Source organism: Canis lupus, chromosome X (genome assembly GCF_003254725.2).
Source record: "Canis lupus dingo isolate Sandy chromosome X, ASM325472v2, whole genome shotgun sequence".
Lineage (NCBI taxonomy): Eukaryota > Metazoa > Chordata > Mammalia > Carnivora > Canidae > Canis > Canis lupus.
Window position 1 is genome coordinate 42,713,213 of NC_064281.1, and position 23,832 is coordinate 42,737,044.

At 41.2% G+C, this 23,832-nt stretch overlaps 1 protein-coding gene across 5 annotated transcripts in view; it reads left to right on the forward strand.

Moving 5' to 3' along the window:
* Nucleotides 1–1,069: 1,069 nt before the first annotated feature.
* CLCN5 (chloride voltage-gated channel 5) overlaps nucleotides 1,070–23,832 on the forward strand; it is a 155,198-nt gene continuing 132,435 nt past the window's right edge. For all 5 annotated transcript variants that reach the window (XM_025468637.3, XM_025468641.3, XM_025468639.3 and 2 more), the window contains exons 1-3: nucleotides 1,070–1,307; nucleotides 1,919–2,033; nucleotides 3,623–3,778. Coding sequence is in view for 2 of the 5 variants with exons in the window: in XM_025468639.3 (XP_025324424.1) it covers nucleotides 3,763–3,778 (16 nt within the window). In the remaining 3 variants the exon portion in view is untranslated. The remainder of the gene's footprint in view (nucleotides 1,308–1,918; nucleotides 2,034–3,622; nucleotides 3,779–23,832) is intronic.

Consider the following 23,832-nt stretch of genomic DNA (forward strand, 5'->3'; position numbering starts at 1 on the left):
TTAGATTTACCTGGATTGATTATATGGGTTCCGGTCTCAGTTCTGCTGATAACTAATTATCTGGTTCACCTTAATAAGTCAGAGGACTTCATAGGGCTATTTTCTCTTCTGTAAAATGAGGGGCTGTTTCTTCCAATCCCAAGTGGAGGTAGGTTGGACTCTCAGTTCTACCACTTACCAGACCTGTGATGTTTGCTTTTCTGAGCCTCTGTTTAGTAATTATTAAAGCGGAGATAATATTGAAAACTGCGGTGTAGATTATCCAGCACCGCAATGAGGGTCGAGTTGACTGTTAAAAGCATCACTATATTTGATTACTCTGTCTACTCCTGTTATGTGAGCTCGGACAAGTGACTTAATCTTTGTTTTCTCATGAATAAAAGCGGAAAATAATAGTAAGTACCCCAGTGCAGTTATTGCTGCCATTAAATGAGATGAAAATGAGTTAAGGGCTTAGAACAGTGCCTGGCACATAATTAGAGGTTCAAAATATGCGAGCCAATGTAATCAGTATTAGACTACTACCAGCTGTTCTGTGGGCCAGAAGCTCAGGACAGTTTCATTCTAAGGATAAAATCCCAAAGAACCGTACCCCAGGCTGCAAACTGTGAAACATAATGGAGCATAGGGGTGGTGGAAGAGGAGGAGGGCGGGGGGTGGGGGTGACTGGATGACAGGCACTGAGGGGGGCACTTGACGGGATGAGCACTGGGGGTTATTCTGTATGTTGGCAAATTGAACACCAATAAAAAATAAATTTATTTTATTTTATTTTCTGAGTTTTATTTTGAAATTCTTAAATGTTTTTTAGATTATCTGAGTTTTATTTTTTAATTTATTTTTTATTGGTGTTCAATTTACCAACATACAGAATAACCCCCAGTGCCCGTCATTAAAAAAAAAAAAACAAATAGGCTCGGCCCGCACCGGGTCAGGACCCGCCCGGTCCTCATTAAATATGGCAGCGAGCAGGGCCGACCTAACTGCGGTTGCGCATGCGGAAACTCCTCCTCCGCCGCCTTCCCGGGCCGCCTCAGCCCCCGCCCCGGCTAGACCCAGGTGCCGGGAGAAGGCCGGCTAGGGTGCGCACGCGCAGACATTGGCTGTGCTTGGCCGATACTTGCGAGGCGTCTGTCACATGAGCTGCGCGCCCGCTCCCCCTCCTCCCGGCTGGTCTGTGAATGAAGCTCTGCCGGCTACGTGGGGCGCTAGCTAGCTCGGCTTGGTGTCCTGGACGCCGGAGCCGACTGAGCGCTCGGCCCGCCGGCGGCCGACACGGGCTCCGCCGCCCCTCACCTCGGCGACAGGTAAAGACAGATGGGCTGTCCCTTCCCCAACAGGTCTTTCGTGGGCCGCTGGCCCCCGGTCCACCCGCGAAGCACCCCCTAAGCGCAGCGACACAGGGGAAGCGCTCCCCGCTGGCTGCCCCCCCCCACCCCCCCGGAGATGGGGGTTCCCCTTGCCCGGCCGCCGCCGCCTGGCACTCGGAGGAGTTAGACCGGCTAGTTCTAGCCAGTGCAGGGCGGCATCTTCCCGGGAGCCCTGCCCTATTCTCCGAGCCAGGGTCCCTGTGCGGTCCCAGCGAAGTTTTCTCGCGGAGCGGCGCCAAGCCCTTCCCGCTTTTGAATGGGGGGAGGCTGGCTGCAGGACTGGGCAGAGTGGTTTTGGCTGGTGAAGCTCTGTCGGGGCCCGGTTCTTCTTCCTCCTGCTCTGGACTCGCAGGTCTGTGTGGGTCTTAGCGAAGTGGACCGCAGACTCGCAGAAAAGTCGTTGCTACGAGTTTTGCGCCCCGCCCCCCCCCCACCTACTTAACGCGTGTAGCTGGTTCTCTATCCAGGCTTGCGCTCGAGCGCCTTAACCTAGAAGGGGAAAGCCTTACCTTCACATTGATGCACGTTTACCTTTCTTAACATTTCAGAGCAAATCAGTTTCCTGGAGTGCCAAGCGAAGTTGTACGTGTGCCCGTGTAATAACGTCAGTGTAAGCTACCCCGAATAAGAGGGAAATTCAGAAGCGTGGAGCATAAAAAGCCAGTAAGAATCTGCTTTACGTAATCTTCATACATTTATTAGCAGCTACCCAGGTTTAACTTCAGAGATGTTAAATTTCTCCTGGTCTCACGAGGCGCGGATCACTGCTTAACTGTATGCGAAATAAGGGCGGGGGGGGGGGAGGCAGACCAAAACTGTCCCGGCTTCGAGATAAGTCATTGGAGCGATTTTTCCTGGTGAATTCATCCTTGGACTTGTGAGTTCCAACTTTTCTTGGACTTTGCGAACCTTTCCTTATCCAAAGCGTTGTTTTGTCTCTATCGGTGACATTTACACTCTTGACCCCCCCCCCCAAAAAAAAATCATTAAGGAAGACCAAAATGATGACTCTCAAGTTCATAATATTCTTCAGTATGTGTGCGTTAGCGCTTTCGCTTTGGGGGTGGAGGTGTTGCTGGTATAAAAGCTATGGAAATAGAAATCTCCTTTCATGTTGACCAAGTCAAAAAAAGGGGAGGACTTTTTCTTAGACAAAGCAGATAGTTTGTATGTTAAATAAGGAAGACCAGTTCATTAATTAAGACCTTTTTTAAGTGGACAGCACAGTGTTTAATATATTAAGTCTCTGGATCAAACTAAGTCATATTTTTTTTCTCCCATTCCTAGCTCCTCTCTTATCCTTGCAAATTGTATTGTCCTAAGACCGAATTTGATGTTTTATTTATTTATTTGTTAAGATTTTATTTGTTTATTCATGAGAGACACAGAGAGAGAGAGAGAGAGAGAGAGAGAGGCAGAGACACAGGCAGAAGGAGAAGCAGGCTCCACTCAGGGAGCCCAATGTGGGACTTTATCCTGGGACTCGATCCTGAGACTCGATCCTGAGACTCCAGGATCTCGCCCTGGGCTGAAGGCAGGCACTAAACCGCTTAGCCACCCAGGGATACCCCTGATGTTTTAAATTTAGGAATCAGCAGAATTAATTTGGTTGTACTTAAATTAGTATTCTCTTTGTACATTTTTCTTTGTCTTTGGTTCTTCTAGCCCCTGAATATAAAAGCAATATATGCTTCCTATAGGACATTGGCAAAGTGTGGAAAAGTATAATGAAGCAGAGAGGAAGAACCATGACCCAAAGGGCATTGCTCTTAACTTTTTAAATTATACTTCCTTTCTTTTCCATTCCTATACGGGGGTGATTTAAAAACGTTAAGTATTACAAAATTTGCTCCCCTTTCTACTAATTTTTAAATGTAAAGTTGGTGTTGGGGGGTGAGGCCATTGGATGTTATGTTGCTCTTCATTCCCCAATCTGTGGAGCTTCGAGATAGGAAAGACATTAAATGGTTATCTCATTCAACCACCCATCCTTTGAGATTCTGAAACCTATTTACTGAAGATCCAGTGATTCATGCAGAATTGGACAGCACTCAGTGGCAGTGATAACTGACTCTAGATCTTCCCATTCTGTCTTTTTAAAGCAATACCTCGCTGGGAAAAACTTGACACTACCCATGTCTGCATTTCATTGAAAGAGAGGTTCAAAGAGGATAGGAGGTAATTTTTAGGGATTTGAAATGTTTTTTTTTTTTTATTAATGTAGGTATTCATTTTTCTGTTCACATTTTTAGGTTCAGGGCTTGAGCTACGTGACAAGGCCACACAGTTGCTGTTGTTCCATCTACACATCCCATTCAAGCCTCCTCACAAAACCGGAGGAATTTGAGGAACTGAGTGTGTGACTCCCAACGTGGGAGAGGATAGGATCAAGATGGCCATGTGGCAGGGTAAGAAATTAGCACTTATTTCTTTAACTGTTCTTTTTCCTCCTTCTCTATCCTCCATCCCAACCCAATCCCCCAAGCCAGTGGCAGGCAGCCAGCTGTTTCTTTAATTTAACCCTTTGTCTTCGCAAGGACAAAGTATATATATTTTTTTTTTGCAAGGACAAAGTATATTAATTTAAAAGAAGTTGCTGCTAGCTAGAAATTTAATGTATTTTAAAGTAGCACTGGGGGTTATTCTGTATGTTAGTAAATTGAACACCAATAAAAAAAAAAAGGCTAAAAAAAAAAAAAAAAGGCTAAAGTAGAAGTGGAGGGGGAGGAGGAGGGAAGTAGCAGGAAAAAGTAATGCCAGAAGCATTTTCAAAAAACTCCCTCTGTTTGAGCATGTGCTTGTGGGGTTATACATGAGGAAACAGAGGATTTTTTTTTCATATTAGTGTTTTTCATTTTGTTTCCTGCAAATTCCTATCATAAGGTTCTCCATGGTGGGAGAGACAGATGTCAGCACCTCCTTGGCTTCCTCTTCCCAATAAAAACTTTAAAGCATATTTAATGTTATAATGTTTATATTTGGTGATAGAAAGAAAATGTTTGTTTAAATACTATGAACTACCCAAGAGCAAAACTCAACGATCTCTCCCAAGAGATGGGTTTACATCTCTTGGAAACCTGGGGATTCCTCCCACATAATAAGTTATTTTTTTATTTTTGGTGGGGTTGAGGATTGTGCCTTTTGGGAGAGTATCAGAATTTCTGGGGGTATGTGGGATTTTTGTTTCTCAAAAGGGAGTGTGGGTTTAAGAAATGATAGGCAAACACTGCCCAAAGTAGTCAATGATTCACAAAAGGTTAAGGATCACTTAGATGGAGTAGAATATGCAAGAACTTGAATAGCCATAAGTATTCAACAGGTAGGTTTGTTGGTTGTCTAGTGTATCTCTTAGAACTGTCTCCTGTTGGGGCACCTGGGTGGCTCAGTGGTTGAGCCTGAGCCTTTGGCTCAGGTTGTGATCCTGGGGTCCTGGGATTGAGTCCCACATCGGGCTCCGCACAGGGAGCCTGCTTCTCCCTCTGCCTGTGTCTCTGCCTCTCTTTCTGTGTCTCTCATGAATAAATAAATAAAATCTTTAAAAAATAAAAATAAAACTGTCTCCTGTTGATTTTGGCCTCAAGTATGAAGGCACACAAATGTTAAGTATTTTTGATGTAGGAGGATTGTCGATTTGAAGATGTTCATTGAAATGGGATTTGGCCTGTATTGCTTGCTTTGATGCACACAGTGGACATTGATCAGGTGCAGTTTGGAAATTCCTGTTTAAATCCCGAGACATTCTTTCATTCAACAAATATGGTACTGAGATGCAAAAGGTACAGAGCCCTAGAGGGTCCCTTGCCTTATGGGAAAGACATACATATAAACAAATAGTTATATTAGGTTGAAATAAGTATTTTAATAGGGGGAGGTGCAGAATGTGACGGAAGCCCAGAGAAAACCATGTCGAATTTTGAATTTTGAGCTGATCTAAAAAAAATGAGTGGGAGTTTGCCAGATGGGCAAACGAGAGAATTGCATTCTGGGCAGACAGAAAAGTACTGTTTGAAAACTTCCAAGTTAGTTCCTTGTGTGAGTTGTGTGGGCCATGACCTCGGATGAAGCAGGGAAGGTAGTTGGGGGCCACATAATAAAGAACCTTGTATGTTCTAGGAAGGATTTTACACTTTATCCTGGAGACAAAGATTCTAAACAGGGAAGTAACATAATCAGATTTTGTTCTAGAAAGATTATTTTGGCAGCAGTGTTGAGGTGGAGTTGAAGCTGGAGAGAAAGTAAGCCAGGACCTGGTTGGAAGGCTTCTGGTAGAGTAGTTGAGGGAAAGAGATGGGGGTCTCAGAAGAAGCAGGGCAGCAAGGGTGAGAGATCCAGGAGATAAATTCTAGAAATGCCCTGTGACTGGTTGTGGGGGGAACTGCCCAGGCTGAACCTCCAGTTTGGGTGCTTGGGGCTGATGGTGCCAGCCACCAGGATGGGAACCATGGGGAGGTGGTCAGAAGGGCATGGAGATCGTGGGAAGTTAGTGTCTTGACTTGGGTTTGGCCTCTTCTGCTTGAGACACCTGTGGGCTGTCAGGTCCATGATTAAAAGATAGTGGTGGGAGTGTGGAACTGAAGTTTGTACAGGCGGGGATCGAAAGTTTTGTTCCTAATGATGCATAAAGAGCTTGTGTTTTTTTCTCTGTTTAATGGAAACATCATTAGTAGTTAATGATTTATTTATTTTCTAATAAAAACAGTTTAATGGATGCCAGTTCTTAAGAAAATGTTGTATTTTCTTAATAAATAATGTATTTTGCTATCTCGGGCTCTGAAATGGGATCTGCTTAAAATGACATTGGCATAAAACCGAATTTTCCGAGCATTAGTGAAGAGGGGAGTGTTCCATATAAGTAATTGCAACTTATTCTTTGTTTGTGCAAACTCTGCAATGACGAGCACAGTATAGCGATAGTTTGGCTGGCAGTGTGGTATAATAGTTAAAAATATAGTTTTGGGTTCAATTCTGCTGGTTCTATCACTTGTTCTATCACTTGGTAGCTGTGAGACCTTGGGCAGGTCCCTTAACCTCTCTGTGTCTCAGTTTCCTCCTTTGTAAAATGGGAATAATAATAGAATTCACCTTATAGGATCATGTTGAAGATTAATATATGCAAAGCACTCAGGACATAGAATTTTAGGTTGCCCTTGAAAGCCCTGCCCTGTGGTGGACCATTTGGGTCTGTGGAAGTTTAGATATGAAGAGATCCTTAGAATACATCTAATCCAACCCCAGAGGTTAAGTGACATACCTATGCTCAAACAGGTTTGTAGTGGTGACAGGAGTAAAACCCAGGTGTCCTGGCTCCCTATTCTACTTTTCTTTCCATTGGCTCATGGAAGAGGGAATGTGTGGGTCTAGCCTCGGCTCAGGGAAGCTCTGAGTCAGTTTCTGGAGCTAGTTGAGGAACTCTAAGAACTAGAGGAAGCCAAGTCTTCTTCCTTTTTTTTTAAGATTTTATTTATTTATTCATGAGTGACACAGAGAGAGGCAGAGACATAGGCAGATGGAGAAGCAGGCTCCCTGTGGGGATCCTGATGTGGAATTCGATCCCAGGACCCTGGGATTACAACCTGAGCCAAAGGCTGATGATCAACCACTGAGCCACTCAGGTGCCCTGAAGCCAAGTCTTCTTTGTTTCTCAGGTCAATGTTATTTAGCTCCTCTGTGGAGAATTTTATCAGAATTCCTGTACCTCTTAAACATGGCCAACATTATTATTTCGACTTCATTTGGTGAAACACTCTAACACATTTCCTGGCTCCTATAAAAACAGTCTACTGGGCGTAATTTAATATATTTTTTATAATTCAGGGTCATCATTAATACCATCAGTTTTCTTGGTCTAATGGTCAAGAAATTATTGATAAGAGGATTAGCCAGTTTGAGGTGGGATGAGGTTGGAGATGTGTTGTCAGATGTTATTTATTTATTCAATTATTGTTTATTAGGTATGAGTTATGCACTAGGCACTGTGCTGAGCCCTAGAGGTACACTGGTTGGTAAAACAGGTATGGTCTCTGTTCTCATGGAGCTTGCCAACCAGGATAAAGGTAGCATTTCAAATTCATGAAATGATTTATTTAATTAAAAAATGTGCTGAGGTAATTTGGAAAAAAGGACACCCATAAAAATTTAGAATGTTAAAATAGTGTTTCTTAATAAAGGAGAGGGTACCTCAGAATTGTCCATGGTGCTTTAAAAAATGTGCCTGCTCAGGTCTCAGACCCCCAAATTTTGATTCAGTTTTAGGACCTGAACATTAAAAAAAAAAAAAACTCTGTAAGTAATTCTGATGTGTAATCCTGTTTGGGAACTGCTACATTAAAGAATTAAAACTTTTTTTAAAAAAGAGAGATGATAATGGAACTAAAAAATATAGGAGGCTATATAATTGTGGGATAGGGAAGGTATTTGTATGCATAATGTTAAAGGTAAAATAATAAAAGATTAATGTAATGAACTATATGAAAATTTTAAATTCCTCCAAAACCCATATAGTTAATGAGAAAACTGGAAGCAATCCTAATAAGACTCATTATTTTTAAAACGTAGACTTACAGAGCAATGGGAAAAATATGTGTTTGACTAGCAAAAGATGGGAATAGGAAAATACTTCAAAGAAGAAATCTTAATGGCCAGTGTGAAAAAATGTTCTTAGTGGTAAAGAAAGGAGATTTAAGATGACATACCATTTTCTCCAATATAATTTGCAAAGATTAAAAAGAAATGACAAAACTCAGTGTTGGCAAGGACACAAGGAAACAGGCATTCTTAGACACTTCTGTTGGGAATGTCAGTTTGGCAGTGTTTATCACAAACTTTAAAAAGAACATGTTTACCTTTTGACCGAGCATTTTTTTTGGAATTTGTCCCAGGGAAGTAATTAAGAATGTGCATAGAGGTGTGTCAATAAGGATATCCATTGCAGCATTTTCTATAGTGGGAAAAATTGGTTAACACTGGCATTCTGAAGTAGTGATACAGTGGAATAGTGTAGTTACTAGAAAGGATAATGTCAAGTTCTACTTATTAACATAGAAAATAGGTCCATAATATGATAGTATGAGTGGTGGTGGGGGAAGCAGATACCAGATTATAAATAGTTAAAAGTCTGGGCTCCGGGGATGAAAGGTACAACATAGGGAATATAGTGAATGGTATTGTAATAGCTTTGCATGGTGACAGATGGTAGCTTGTGGCGAGCACAGCATTATGTATAGACTTGTAGACTCACTGTATTACACTAGAAAGTAATGTAACATTGTGTGTCAACCATACTCAAAAAAGAAAAAGTCTGGGCTCTGGGTTGAATTGAAATCCCAGCGCTTTTTTTTTTTTTTTTAAGATTTTATTTATTTGAGAGAGAGAAGGAGAAAGCAGGAGAGCACAAGCATTGGAGAGGGAGAAGCAGGCTGCCCACCCAGCAGGGAGCCCGATGTGGGGCTCAATCCCAGGACCCTGGGATCATGACCTGAGCTAACGGCAGCCACTTAACCAACTGAGCACCCAGGTGCCCCAAAATCCCAGCTTTATCAGCTGTGTGATGTTGGGAAGTTTCTCACGTGGGTATTCCTCAGCTTCCACTTTAGTAAAAGAGGGACAAAATAGCAGTGAACCTAATAATTCCCAACTTGTACACCCATTAGGATCATCCGGGGATCTCTTAAACCCTCCCAAGCCCAATTGATTAAAGTCCTCAATCTTTGGGGACTGGTTGCAGCCTTAAGGAGTTTTGAAGCTCCCCGGATGACTCCAGTGTGTTAGACAAGTTTGAGAACAGTGGAGCTAATACATAGGGTAGTTGGGAGTATGAGAAAATCATAGTGCCTGGCATGTGGTCAGTAATCAATACGTGGTAACTATTATTAGTTAACTTATTTTTTAATTAATACTATGACCCCCATTTTAAGATGTGTTTGTGTCCATGTATGTATAATATAAAGAAAAATCACACTGGGTGTTATTCTATATGTTGGCAAATTGAACACCAATAAAAAATAAATTTATAAAAAAAATCTGAGGGGATGTACAAGAAAGCATTAAAGAAGTTACAGTTGACTTTATTTTTACTTATTTGTATCTTGCAATTTTTCTGTAAATAACATGGATTCCTTGCTAATCTTCTAAAAAGTGTAACTTCTGAAGGAAATCTCCAATTGTGTGCACAGCATTATGTACTGTCGTATTCATAATAGTGAAAAACTGAAGACATAGTTTCCATAGTAGGGGAATGTGTGTAAGTTTTGGCAGGTCCACACAGTAAAATATCTGGCCATTAAATGTCAAGACTCACACCGAGGAAAATCTTCATGATACAATGGAAAAATATGTGACTATTCTATTTCTGTCTTTTTAATTTAAGTGTGGGGTTATATGTGTTTACATGTTACATATATGCCTGTGAATGTGACAACAAATATGGTATGGAAGGAAAGGAACCAAAGTTATTAAAGTGGCTATTTCCAGGTAGTAGGATGCACTTATTTTTTCCCCTTTTTCATTCTTTTATTTTCTAGATTTTATACGAGCATGCTCTACTTTTATAATAAAAATAAGTTATTGGAAAATGCAATATATAGTAATATTGCCACCAAAAAGTAGTGAATTTTGTGGGCTTCTAGAAAGCTGCTTCAGTCACTCTGTGCCCCCCCCCCACATTAAAAAAAGAACGCAAGACCCCAAGGGGTTTGGTCAGTGCAGTTTTGTTTTGTTTTTATTTTTTGTGTTTTCTTTTGCTTTTTTTTTTTTGCTACTAATACTTCCTCAAGTATTCTTGTGATTTTTGGCCATCTCTCCTATTGACTCCAGAAACTCTTCTGGGAGGTGAGAGCAGGGAGAGGCAGGGAGATTTTGCAAAAATTGGGAAAAGCCATCTGCTCCTACCTGTCAAACAAAAGTCATGTCGTTAGAGCGGGAGTAAGGAAGCAGAGCATCGAGCCTCTCCCCTTTTCCTCTTTATCTGGCTTAGTGTCTCACCTATGGCAGGTGCAAGAAAGGTGTTCTTGGTTCCTTTTCATTATTGCCCCCTACAACTCCTAAGTAAGGCAGAAAAGGTGGGGGGAATGGGTAGGGGGCAAAATACTCTTTCAGAAAATGCATCTCTAAAAGCCAGGCATTCTTTATCAAGCATACAGCTGTGGAAGGACCATGGGCCTTGGAATCTGATACATCTGAATTCAAACCCAGTGCCTCCAGGTGGTAGCCAAAGGTACCTAAACTCTGAAAGTCTCCATTGTCTCATGGAGAGGAGGGGTCAAGTGTAGCCTCTGGAGACAGACTCCCTGAGTTTGTATATTGGCTGTCACTGCTAACTGCGGGCAAGTTATTTTTATGTCTTTGTGCCTCACCTTCCTCACTTGTAAAATGGGCTAATAATAATCCCGCCTACTCATGGGATTATTGGGAGGATGAAATGAGTTAATACATACAGAGCCTTGCCTGCCACTTATTAAGCACTTACAAATGTTGACCTTTACTATTAAAATATGCGAAAGGGTATGACAATATTGGCTTCTCAGATTTGAATGAGAATCACCAAAACACTCACCTGTTGAAGCTGTTCTGATTGTACTATAATTGCAGCAGAAAAAATAATCAATGTACTCTTAAAGGGATGTTTTTAAACTGGAAAGGATCCTTTAAGGTGATCCATTTCAAACATCTCATCTTACAGAGGAGGAAACTGAGGCCTAGGGAAACTGATTCTGGGTCACACAGCTGTCACATGGTGCATCAAGCCAAGACAAGGCCCAGGCTCCTGATAATCAGTGCTTAGGGCTCACTCTGCCAGCCTGTCTGCCCATTTAGCCCTACTGCAATTATGCTGCCTCCCCTTGGCTTGGCTATTTTATAATTTTCTGATAAATGTTAGTCTTTCTCTACTACACATTATTGCTACTTTGAAAAGTTAAGGGCTTTTTCCCCCCAAAGGATTGTTTTTTTTTTTTTTTTTTTTTTTTTTTTTGTGAGGCTTCTAGAGTGTGTTTTTTTCTTCCTGGCACTCTGTTGACATTTTTGAAATAAACTATAGGTTATGTTTTAACCAGAATTATGATTCAAAGCTTCCTGTTTCATGTGATGATGCTCTGTGTGTGGCAGGATGGGGGAGAAGGGACTAGAGAGTTTCACTCTGGGTGGCAGCAAATGCCAGATTCTCCTTTTTTTCCTACCTCTGCTAACACCCTGGGTATTTATAGACCTGTGGCCAGACCAAAGAAGCTGTTGAGGAGTTAATAGGATGAGGTAACCCCCTTAGTAATGGCATATTTTGATGCTTTTCAACTCAATACCATTCAAACATTAGGTAGCATTTTATTATATTTATTTAGAATTTCTGCCCTGACTACTTCCATGAAGAGTAACCCAGAAATTGCAACATAGACCTGTTAGAACTAAATCCAGGAAAGGGACTATCCAGTGGAAATGAAATAGATCTTACCAAGCATGTGAGATATTCAGGACACTGAATCTTTTTCTTCCCTTATTCTGGCCCTCATGCAAAAAAGCAAAGCACACTAAATTACATTATTATTATTATTATTACTAAGTTTTTATTTTTAACCCTAGTTAATATACAGTGTTATATTAGTAGTTTTAGGTATACAATAGACTATTCAGTACTTCCTTATATTAAATCACATTATTGACATCTTCTGGTCAGAGTAAGTGTTCAGATGAAGAGTAGCCTCCTGGCCCTGTCTGTGCTAAGCCTTCTGGTCCTTCCACCATCCTCCCTTGTCCTGGCATGGCCTGTGGCCATCTATGACTTAGCACTGAATATTCCCAGGTTGAAATCATGAGCTTTTCCTATTTAGCTTGAGAGTGATGAGAGCCAGGTGGGTAGAGGAATCACCACTATCCAAATTTTCAACTCTGCTATGGCCTTCTTTTCCTTGGGTTCTGTACCCTGGTAATAGATAATAATGATGAGAGAGAGCCTCATTCTCTCCATTGAATGATTGAACCACCATCCACCCAGATATCAAAGCCAAAAGTCTGAGAGACACTGCACAGCTCTTGCTCTTCTCTGTCTGCAGTCAGAGAAGATGGCCTAGATCATTTCAGTAGGTTATATTTGGGGCAGCTGTCTACTTTGAGCCATCAGGTAAGGGTCATTTCTTCTCTGTAGTCTTTCCTGAAACCTGGCCCATCCTCTGGTAAAATTAGCCTTCTACTTCTTCATATGTTTCCCCACTATAGCATGTACCCCTTGAGGGCATTGGCTGTATTTGTTCAGAACTTTTGTTTTCATGTCTGCTGTGTGCCAGGCACTGCATTGGGCAGGTGCTAGAGTTATAGCAGTGAACACAAAAGTCGTGATTATTGCCCTCTAAGCCTTGTAGTCGTGTAGGGGAGTTGGAATGCAAACAAATACACAAATATTTCATTATAAAATAATAGTGCTAGGAAGTAAAGTCCTATAAAAAGAATAATATATAAAACACAGCTTACTGGGGAAGAGGGTCTGGGACAAAGTGACAGGTTCAGCTGACACCAGAAGATGAGTAGGAGCTCTAGGCAAAAAGTTGGGGGAAGAGCATCCCAGGCAGAAGAAATGAAGCAGAAGTCCCTGAGGGGGCAAGAACCCAGATTCTTACCCAGTGTGGTCCACTGTGGCTGGATGATGGTGATTGAGATATCCAGGGACACAGGATGAAACTGCAGACTCTGTTACTAAGTATCCTAAATGCAATGTGAAGGCTTTGGGGATTGATGGAATGGGGCAGGGCAACAGTGGATGAGAGGAGGGTCTCATTCATCTTCATATACCAACTACCTAGCAGAGAGTACCCAGCACACACTTATGTGTTCATGGAATCTTTGTTTTATGAGTAATAATTACCTTGCCTTCCTACCAGGATTGCCATGAAAGTTAAATGAGGGAGGATATGCTAAGGTGTTTTGCAAAATAGAGAATGTTAGGGACACCTGAGTGGCTCAGTTGGTTAAGCATCTGCCTTTGGCTCAAGTCATGATCCCAGGGACCTGGGATCTGAGCCCCGAATTGGGCTCCCTGCTCAGTGGGGAGCCTACTCCTCCCTCCCACTTGTGCTCTTTTGCACTCTCTCAATATCTCTCTCTCAAATAAATAAATAAATCTTTTTTAAAAAAGAAAATATTAAACAAGTGTTGTTCCAAATGTGATCCACTAGATTCTGCACAATGATGCTTAGAGATGTTGACTGTCACCAGAAAAAAAACCCGATTCTTTGTTAAACTAGCAAAACCTCTCAGTCGTGGTATTATCCCAAACCATGAATATGCTGATATACTGAGTTTTACATATTCAAAGTGTGCCTTCGTTGCCAGTGACTTTAGCTAATTATGGGTGAGTGGAAACCACCTCATATCACACCATTATGTAGCACTTCTGATGTTAGAGGTAATTGTGGGTGATGTTGCCAGGAGCAGTGTAGGTTTCTCTTCTATGCTGAATTCGCTCAATAAATCTCCAAACCTAAGGAATTCATTATTTAGGACCTGGATTAATCTGAGGAAGAGCATCCTCTGAATTTGCATTTGGATGAGGGCAAAGTTAATTACAGTGAGGTGTGGCTGCCACCAACTGTGGTGTTTGGTTTTCTAGAGGCTTTAAAATAAAAGATGTAACAAACTCATCAGTGCTTTGCTATTTTTGTGTTAAATACCTAGTTCCCTATTTGTGCTACAGGAACTTCAGGCCGGGTGATTGATTTCACAGCCCCCTTCTGTGCAGTGTCAGTGGGAGTATAAATTGTTAGGGCCCATTAGGAGGGCAGTTTGGAAGTCCTTATCAAAATGTAAGATGTGTATCTCTTTTGTCTCAGTGAATCTAGTCTAAAAAGGAACCACATAAAAGTCACTTTTCACAAAGATGTTGTTTCATTGTGTTCCTCTTTCACTATTGACAGTCTTGATGTCCATCATGAGAGACTGGTTATGTTAATAATGGTGTATGTATACACTCAATGGAATGCTGTGCATTTCATTAAGAAAGAGATCTATATATATAATGATAGGGAATGGTGTCCAAGATACATTTTAAGTGGAAAAAAAAGGTGCAGAATGGTATTGTATGATCCCATCTGTACAACGGAAAGAAAAGGGGAGCTAAAGGGTAGATATGAGTTTGTATATATGTATACTTAAATATGCATAGACATTTTCTGGAACAAGACATGAGAAACAGTTATCAGTTGTTACCTTGGAGATTGGGGGTTGGCAGGGCTAGAGGGTTTGCAATTCCATTTGATACGTTTCTATACAGCTTGACTCGTTTACAACAAGCTATAATGCCTTTCCATAAGAAAATTTAAATAAAACATGTACCTCACTTGATTCTTTTCTTGACGCTATTATACTAAGAAATAAAAAGCTGTAATAATGGTTTAGGTGAGAGGTCAGGTCTGAAGCACAGAAGGCAAAGTCTGGGCTGATTGGGGGCCTCTGCAAGCTGCCAGGAAATCATCATGGCCAGGGAGCTTAAGGGGGAGCTGCGGTTTTATTAATGCTTAATGCTAAGGAACTAAGTGAGAGAAAATTAGGTTAAAAAAAATCATGATTTTATTAGGTTTTTCTTTTTGTTGATGAAGTAATTTTAATTATGTTGTTAGTTTTGATATGTGGGTATTTTAATACCTAAGTTGCATGGTGATTGTATTCTAGGTCACAATTAAATAATTAAGTGTCTTCATGTCTGGATAAATAGTTGTTGTGCTTGTTTAACCTGTTTAAATATGGTGAGTGAATGATAGGCTACAATTTCTAAAGCTTTTTTCCTAAGGTCCTGACAAGGAACGCAAGTATAGTCTCATGTTTGAAATAAAGAAAATATAAGTTGCCTTCCATTTATGTAATGAAGTTTTGATTAACTCCTCAAATGCTTTAAGCTCATTTTAGCTCACTCCCCCCACAAAAAGACTACTTTTGCCTGAGATATGAGAAGTTAAATGTCCTCTAGGTTTGCCATACTGAATAATTCCTTTATTCAGCTGTGTGTTTAGAGACCAGAGTCCCTAGCTTGTCTTAACTGACCCTGGTTTGCTAATATTTGGAATTTTAGCCAATGGATTAAGAAATGTGTGGGAAATATCAGAAAGGGAGACAGAACGTAAAGACTGCTAACTCTGGGAAACGAGCTAGGGGTGGTAGAAGGGGAGGAGGGCGGGGGGTGGGAGTGAATGGGTGACGGGCACTGGGGGTTATTCTGTATGTTAGTAAATTGAACACCAATAAAAAATAAATTAAAAAAAAGAAGCAAGACAGGTTTTACTCTGGGATGTATAATTGTATGTATACAATATATAATTGGGCAGGTGGCAGAGACTGGAATGGTGGGAACAATTGTGAGAAAAGAGAAAAGCTAAGTTATTTCAGGCTGTAAATTGATACAGGAAGAGGGGGCTGGGGCACCTGGGTGACTCAGTGGTTGAGTGTCTGCCTTGTTCAGGTGGTGATCCTTGGGTCCTGGGATCGAGTTCCACATTGGGCTCCCTGCATGGAGCCTACTTCTCCTTCTGCCTATGTCTCTGCTTCTCTCTCTGTGTCTCTCATGAATAAATAAATAATAATCTTAAAAAAAAGAATGAAGGGGCCTGTAACTAGTGTAACTTTTGAGAGATTTTCTGCTTGTGGAAATACAGAGAATGAGGAGCTGGAGGAGCTGCCTGGAGTGTGGTTTGAGGTCGAACCTGAACCTGGATGTGAATGTTATGCTTAGAGAACCCAACAGGAAGATTCTTATCCTTGCTGGTGATCAGAGAAGCTGCTAGAAATGGCCCCAGCTTGGACTTGGCATAAATGAGGGAGGAACTGAGAGAGAAGAAATCAGACATCCTAGAAAGAGAAGACGGAGCTGTGAGTGGGCTAGATAGTATCTGCTGAGAGCCTGTACTTGGCCGTCCTGGGTAGAGGATGTTGCTGAGAGGCCTCACTTCATAGTAAAGCATTCTGATTTGACTGGAAGGGAAAAGAAAAAGAATAGCTATCATTTATCAATTATTTACTGTATACTTTTTCCCAAGTGCTTTACCTGGATTCTGAGCTTGTAACTGATAAAGAGCCTGGGTCCAAGGCGGTCTGGCTGAAAGGGCTGTGCTCCTGGTTATTCTGTATTCCTAGGTCCATTGCTCCAGGAATTCCTCCTCCATTGTCACCACAAGGCAATCAGGGTTATGGCCAGGTAGGAAAGAGGAAAGCTTTCTATTAGAGTCCCCTTGGTACTCTAATGACGGTACTGATGAGCAAGTGAAATGATATCAGGAGAAAAAGAAAAGCAGAGGCTTAAGCAAACAGTGGATGGAGGAGTGAATTCTCTGGAAGTGAATGTAATTCTATGGCCAAAAATCTGGGTTATTTCTAAATTTAAGTCATTTAGTGAGTATCTTCTGTGTGGAGGACACTGCTAGGTATCATGTGCAACTAAGAGGAAACAGAAGCAGACACTGTCTTCCCCACAGCTAGTCTCCGAGGCACTTAAAACATGGTCACAAATTACCATGACCCAGGCTAGTGTTCGATATACATTATAAGAGAGGTTTATCCTACCGTAGGAGTTAGAGGTGAGGAGAGAGCATCTAAGATAGACTATGTAGTATGGCATAGGTTTTTCTGTAGTTGCTGATGTTAGAGATAATGATTTTAGGCAGCAAAGTATAAGGTACATTTGAGGGAATGGGGAAAAAGTATCATGCCAGACCTGTTATATTTATGTGCACCATCACATTAAATCCTTTTAATGAGGGATCCCTGGGTGGCAGTGGTTTAGCACCTGCTTTCGGCCTAGAGTGTGGTCCTGGAGTCCTGGGATCGAGTCCCACATTGGGCTCCCTGTGTGGAGCCTGCTTCTCCCTCTGCCTGTGTCTCTGCCTCTGTGTGTGTGTGTGTCTCTCATGAATAAATAAATAAAATCTTTAAAAAATAAATCCCTTTAATGATCCTTTATTGACTGAATGATTTAGTGTCAAAATCAGGACACTTCTGAGAGTTGAAGTGGTGTGCTAATCACATGCGGTAGGAGTATAGACAGGGACTGATCCAGAAAAAAACAGGACATATGAGGCAGTTGGTATTATCCTAACTTAACAAATGAGAGCAAGAAGGTTCTAAGTCACATAGCTAGGAAGCGACAGAGCCAGCACTTGAAACCAACTGTGGCCCCCAAACTAAGAGATCTATACCTCATTCTGTAAGCAGTGGAGGTAGTTGAAAGGCTTGGAGCAGAAAATGCCATAGTTAGAACTATGCAAGACAGATGGGAGGCAGATACCGCAAATGGGGAGATTAGTTAGGAGATTGCTGAAAGAGATTCAGGCAGAACATTTCAAGGGTCTGGATATAAGGTGTTGATTTTGGGGATTTAAAGGAAGGGATAAATGTGAGACACATCACAAAAGAGGAAGTGGCAAACTTTTTTTTTCTTAAAGATTTTATTTATTCATGAGAGACACACAGAGAGAGAGGCAGAGACAGGCAGAGGGAGAAGCAGGCTCCCCACAAGGATTGTGATGTGGGACTCGATTCTGGATCATGCCCTGAGCCACCCAAGCGTCCCAGAAGTGACAAACCTGGACTCCTGATCAACTTTGGAGGGAGAAGAGTAAATGATGTAAATGATGACTCAGGATTTCAGATTCTTTTAGTGAAAACCTCACATTGGTTAAAAGTAGCCATCGTAATCAAGAAAGGCTACGTGAGTTTTCACTAGCATTCTAGACTTAAGAGAAAACCCACTTCTTAGTGCAATCGACATACTGATTTGTAATCATAAACCAATTATTTGGTACTCCTTTGCCCATATTTACTTATCTGTAAAACATAATGTTATTTGCCACTAAAAAGCCTTCAGAATAGCAGAGCTTGTCTGAATGTTTTTTTTTACCTCAGTATTTTCAAAATTAAAAGTGCTTGCATTTAGTAATGTGAAATTGAATCCCAGTGTTGAGTACATTCATTTTTATATTCTATCGGCAAAACAATAATGATAATATTGGTAATGATGTATTGTCTCCTACTTCTGTTAACACCTCCAACCAATTGCCAGATGAATTCTAATGCCTGCTTTATAACATTTTTTCTATAGTTGTCTTAAACTGGTTTTCAAATTATTATGACTTGACTTTTTAATGTTTATCTTAGCTCCCCAGATACTGTAAAAAGTTCTCGAGGGTCAGGAACATGTATGTCCCTCTATTCTTCCTAATGCCTTGGAGGCATGCGGGAAATATTATTTTGATTTGACCAGTTCCTATGGCACAGTAAGACTGCTTCTACTTTTGTTTTGTACATTATAGTTTGTTAATATGGTCTCATGTAGCATTGGGTTTTTGGTAGCTGCATCTTACTGTGAGCTCATAATGAACCCAAGGCCTCCTTTATCTCCAAGTATGTGTCTGTCTCTCTTTTTTTTCTTCTTCTTCTTAAAACAAAACAAAACAAAACAAAACCTTTCTGTCTTCGCTTTTACTCTTTTTAAACATTAATGTAGTTAACTTTTTATTTCTTGTTCCTCTTGTTAGGTTTAGCATTATCATATGTATTTCATAAATATCTTTAAGTAATTAATAAAATATTACTTAGTATATTCATTTTCTATTGCTGCATAATAAATGACCACAAATTTGGTAGCTCAAAACAATACCACTTATCTCACGGTTTCCACGGGTCATGAGTCTGTCGTGGTTTAGCTGGGTCCTTTGCTCAATGTCTCAGGCTGTGATCAAGGTGTTGGCTGAGACCACAATCTCATCTGAGGCTTGGCATCTTTTTCCAAGTTTATGTAGCCGTTGGCAGAATTTACTTCTTTGTGGTTGGAGGATTGAGGCCCTCAGTTCCCAGAGGCTACCTGTAGGTCCCTGCCACGTGGTCCTCTCCATCAGCACTTCACAGCACAGCAGCTTGCTTCAGGGCCAGCAAAGGATGAAGTCTGTGTCATGCTAGCAAGAAGGAACCCCATATACAGTAGTCCCCCCCTTATCTGTGGTTATGCTTTCCGTGGTTTCAGTTTTCCAGGATACCCTCAGTTTGAAAGCAGAAAGTCCATTCACCTTGCTTCATCTCATCACATAGGCATTTTATCATCTCATGTTATCATAGGAAAAAAAGGGTAAGTGTAGTACAATAAGATATTTTGAGAGAGAGAGCACGTTTACATGACTTTCATGATAGTATATTGTTATCATTGCTCTTTTATTATTGTTAATCTCTTATTGTGTGTATTTATATGTTAAACTATCACAGGTATGTATGTATAGGAAAAAATATAGTATACATAGGGTTTGGTACTATTCATAATTTCAGGCATCCACTGGGGGTTTGGAACATATCTCCCATAGATAAGAGGGGGGGCTGCTGTGTGTGTGTGTGTATGTATGTGTATACACACACACGCACCTAATCATGGGGGTGATCTCTCATTACCTTTGCTGTATTTTATTGACTAGAAGCTAGTTCTAGATCCTTATCACGCTCAAGGCAAGGGGGTTATACAAGGACACAAATGCAAGGAGGTAGGTGTTATTGGGGGTCACCTACAAGTGTTTGGTACACTTGACATAGAGTCGAATGGGGCTAATTGAAGACTTAGCAGCTTGCTGACAGTCCGTTAATGGACACTCATTGGGTAAGGCTGCTCTTGCAGCTGTGACTCTGACTTTACTGTCATCTGGCAAATGTTTTTTTTTTTTCATCTCACAAAGATGTAATGAAAGATGATGATCAATAATTTGCCTAAAATAATCCTGTGGGGTCTTTTTACTGAGACAGCACTGGAGCAGGAGTAGAATTGTGGTGAGGGGCATTTCAGTTTGGATGTCTATAGATATCTAAGGAAAGATTTATCTCTTCTGGGTCTGGGGGTTAGGAGAGGGTTTGGGCAGAAATAGAGATTTTTGGGACTCTTTCATGTATAAATGGTACATGGAGCCTAGGGTAGGTGTATAGTGTGAGAGGGGAAAGGTGCCAAGGGTGGAGTTCTGGGGACACCCAGGTACTCTTTTTTTTTTTTTTAATTTTTTTTTTAAATTTTTATTTATTTATGATAGTCACAGAGAGACAGAGAGAGAGAGGCAGAGACATAGGCAGAGGGAGAAGCAGGCTCCATGCACCGGGAGCCTGATGTGGGATTCGATCCCGGGTCTCCAGGATCGCGCCCTGGGCCAAAGGCAGGCGCCAGACCGCTGCGCCACCCAGGGATCCCCTACCCAGGTACTCTTAAGTGATTCCCCTGACCTCCCAATCTAGCAACCCAAACAAAAAGGGAAGCAAGTTATACAGCTTCAGAGAAGTGGTATTATTTTTTGTTTCCTTCTGCCTCTTCCTGTTCCTCTCTTCTCGTCTATTCCAGGTACTACTTATCCAATTATCCCCCTTTTCTCCTGGTATCTTCTGTTCCTTTCCACCAGACCCATTCATTAGCCTGTCCTTAAACATTTTGTGGCCGCCCTTTGCTGTGTCCCCTCACCCCCAGCTATCAGCACCTGTCCAGCTAGCCACCTAACCTTTTGGGGCCTCACTTTTTCTCAAAAATGGAGGGACATGATATGAGGAGAAGGTTGTGAAGTGTAAGTAGCCTCTTTGAGATCTGAATTCTGTTCTGCCATGTTATTGTTCTCCCCCTTTTCCCTTTTTGGTTCTGTTGACAGTTCAGTTCCTTTTTGAAACTTCCCTCCCTTGGCCACAGAGTTATTGTACTTTCCTAGTTCTCTTTCTGCCTGCTTCTCCTGCTGCTTCTTTGCTTTTGCTTTCTTCTGCCCCCTAATTCTGCCCATATTTGGGAGTGTCGAGTTCTTTTGCCTTCTCTCTCTTCACACTCTCTCCCTCTGAGATTCTATCTTCTCTCCTGGCTTTTGCTTTTTTGTTTTTTAATTACAGAAGTAATACATAATTACATATTGATCTTACAAAGATAATACAGAAGCATCTTGAGTAAAAAGTGAAAGTGCCCTTTCATTCCCCTCCTCAGAGGTGACCACCATTTCATGTTGGTATCTGTTCTTCTCTGGGTTGAGTTCCAGACCCATAAATTGAGCTCTGAACTCTAGTTTTTTCATCTGTGGCTACAATCAAGATACCCTTACTTGAATGCTTCACTGTCAGCATGTCAAATTAGTTAGCTGAGTGACCTTGGGCATGTGGTTGATGTGATTCTTTCCGTGGTTGTTTCTATTCTCTGGTTCTTTTGTGTCTAATATGTATTTCTTTTTTGTGTCCCCATAGCATTAAAGAGTAGATCTTCCCTATGTGTTGGGTGACCCTGTTATTCTATGGCTGATACGTTCTCAATTTGCTTATATGCACAAACTGAAGAAAATAAAATAACCCTGTCAAAACTTTAGATGAAAAGGTGATTGAATGGGCGTAGGACCATTGAGAACCAGACTTTAACCAGTGAATTAAAGCCAAGGTGCTACCATTAAAGAAGTAAATAATAAAAAAAGAAGTAAATCATGGGCTCTAAAACTTAAATACCTTAATCTAAACTATAAGCCGCCAGCATCACTGTTTGTGTGGAAACATTATTTTGACTCTGAAAAAGATATATGGATAACATCTGCAGTATAATGGGTCATTTTACAAAATTATCTTCCACTATATGTGTATAAATGCACATTAACTGGAAAGGTTATGCCTTTTGAGAATCCAGATTGCCAGTGGAAGTTGATCACTCCATATCATATTAGTGAGGCTGTGTTACTAAAAATTGTAGGTCTGCATATAATCTTAATTCCAAAGGAATTTAGGGTAGCCGTGGTAAAGGATCCACAGTAGGGGTTCTCATCTGGGAGCAGTTTTGCCCCCTGAGGACATTTGGTGATGTTTGGAGGCATTTTTGGTTGTCACAACTGCGGGGGGGGGGGGGGGGGCGGGGAGGGGATGTTACTGGCATCTAGTGGGTAGAAGTGGGGAAGCTGCTAAATATCTTACAATGCACAGGCCAGTCCCCCCAGAGCAAAGTTACCTGACTCAAGATGTCAGCAGTGCTGCAGTTGGGAAACCCTGCTCCAGGTCATTTGAGATTAGGGGGAGACCCATGGAGGTAGTCATTGGTACGCCTTTGTGTTTATGCTGATGTCCTGTAGTTCTTAACCTTGGAGGATATGATTATTGTTTGGATTTCAGTGGCAGCAGCATACATATCAGATAGGTAAAGGTTACTTTTCTACGTATTTTTAATTATTTGGTTATTAATGGAAATTATCTTTGTCAATGCTTATTTTTTTTTCCCAAGAGGAACTTATTGTCAGAGAAACAAGAATGCAAAGACCAGGGGCACCTGGATGGCTTAATGGTTGAGTATCTGCCTTTGGCTCAGGTCCTGATCCTGGGGTCCTGGGATTGAGTCTCACATCAGGCTCTCCACAGGGAGCCTGCTTCTCCCTCTGCCTGTGTCTCTGCCTCTCTCTGTGTGTCTCTCATGAATAAATAAATAAAATATTTTTTTAAAAAAAGGAATGCGAAGACCTGATGCAATTTCATCTCTAGTTATTGCATTTTAATTCTTAGTCCTGAATGTTGCAGGTGACCTTATCTTAAACTGAGATATAGCTCAGGAGTTTAAGTGGGTTGCCCAAGGCCATGTATTGATTTGATCATAGAACCTGGTCTAGACATCAGATTTCTTGATTTCCAGTCCACCCTTCAATTCTGCCATTGTTTCTGTGTTGCTGCTTCTCTGCTCGTCTCCCTCCTCTCCTGAAGAGTAGGATCAAGGATGTCAAAGATTGGATGGTCTTGGGTGCTGGGCATTTTGCAGACGTGTGCAAGAATATTCAACCTTACCAGTCATCTAAAACAACAGCAGCAGCAACAGTAAAAATAACCCCAAATAAACAAGGCAAAGTGAAACCTAAGGAGTTCTACTTTCTCATCTATTAGCATGGATGCAGTATTACAGCACAAGGGAGTCAGAGCCTAAAGGAAGTGGCACAGGTGAAAGGGTGTTAGTATAACACAGCTGGATGGCATTTCTCTTAGCTGCCATTTTGAAGAATGTTGCCTTTTGGGCTGACTCCCAAGCTCCATTTGGTTTGCACTTTGGAATTTTCAGTGGATAAAAAAAAATGATTTTCCATTACTCCCAGCTGGCCTGCAAGGTTTAATAGACAACTATTTGAAAGAGAATAGAAGCAGCATTGATTTGCTTCATGAACTTGGGAAATATGCCTTGTTTCTTCATGTACTTGGTTTCTTCCTATAGTAAATGGAAGATGAGGGTGATGAAGGTAGTTAATGTTTATGGAGCCCTTCCAACTTGCCAGGTACTATTCTTAAGCCCTTTCATGCATATTATATTATTAAAATGCAATACACCTCCTTAAGGTAAATGTCGTTATTCCCATTTTTAAATTGAGGAAGCTGAGGCAAAGAGAGGTTAAGATACTGGCTTCTATAGCTAATAAATAGTGCCTGGTATGAATCAAGGTATGTTGTTTGTGGAAAATACACACCAGATTTCAAAGAATTCATATGACACAAAGAATAT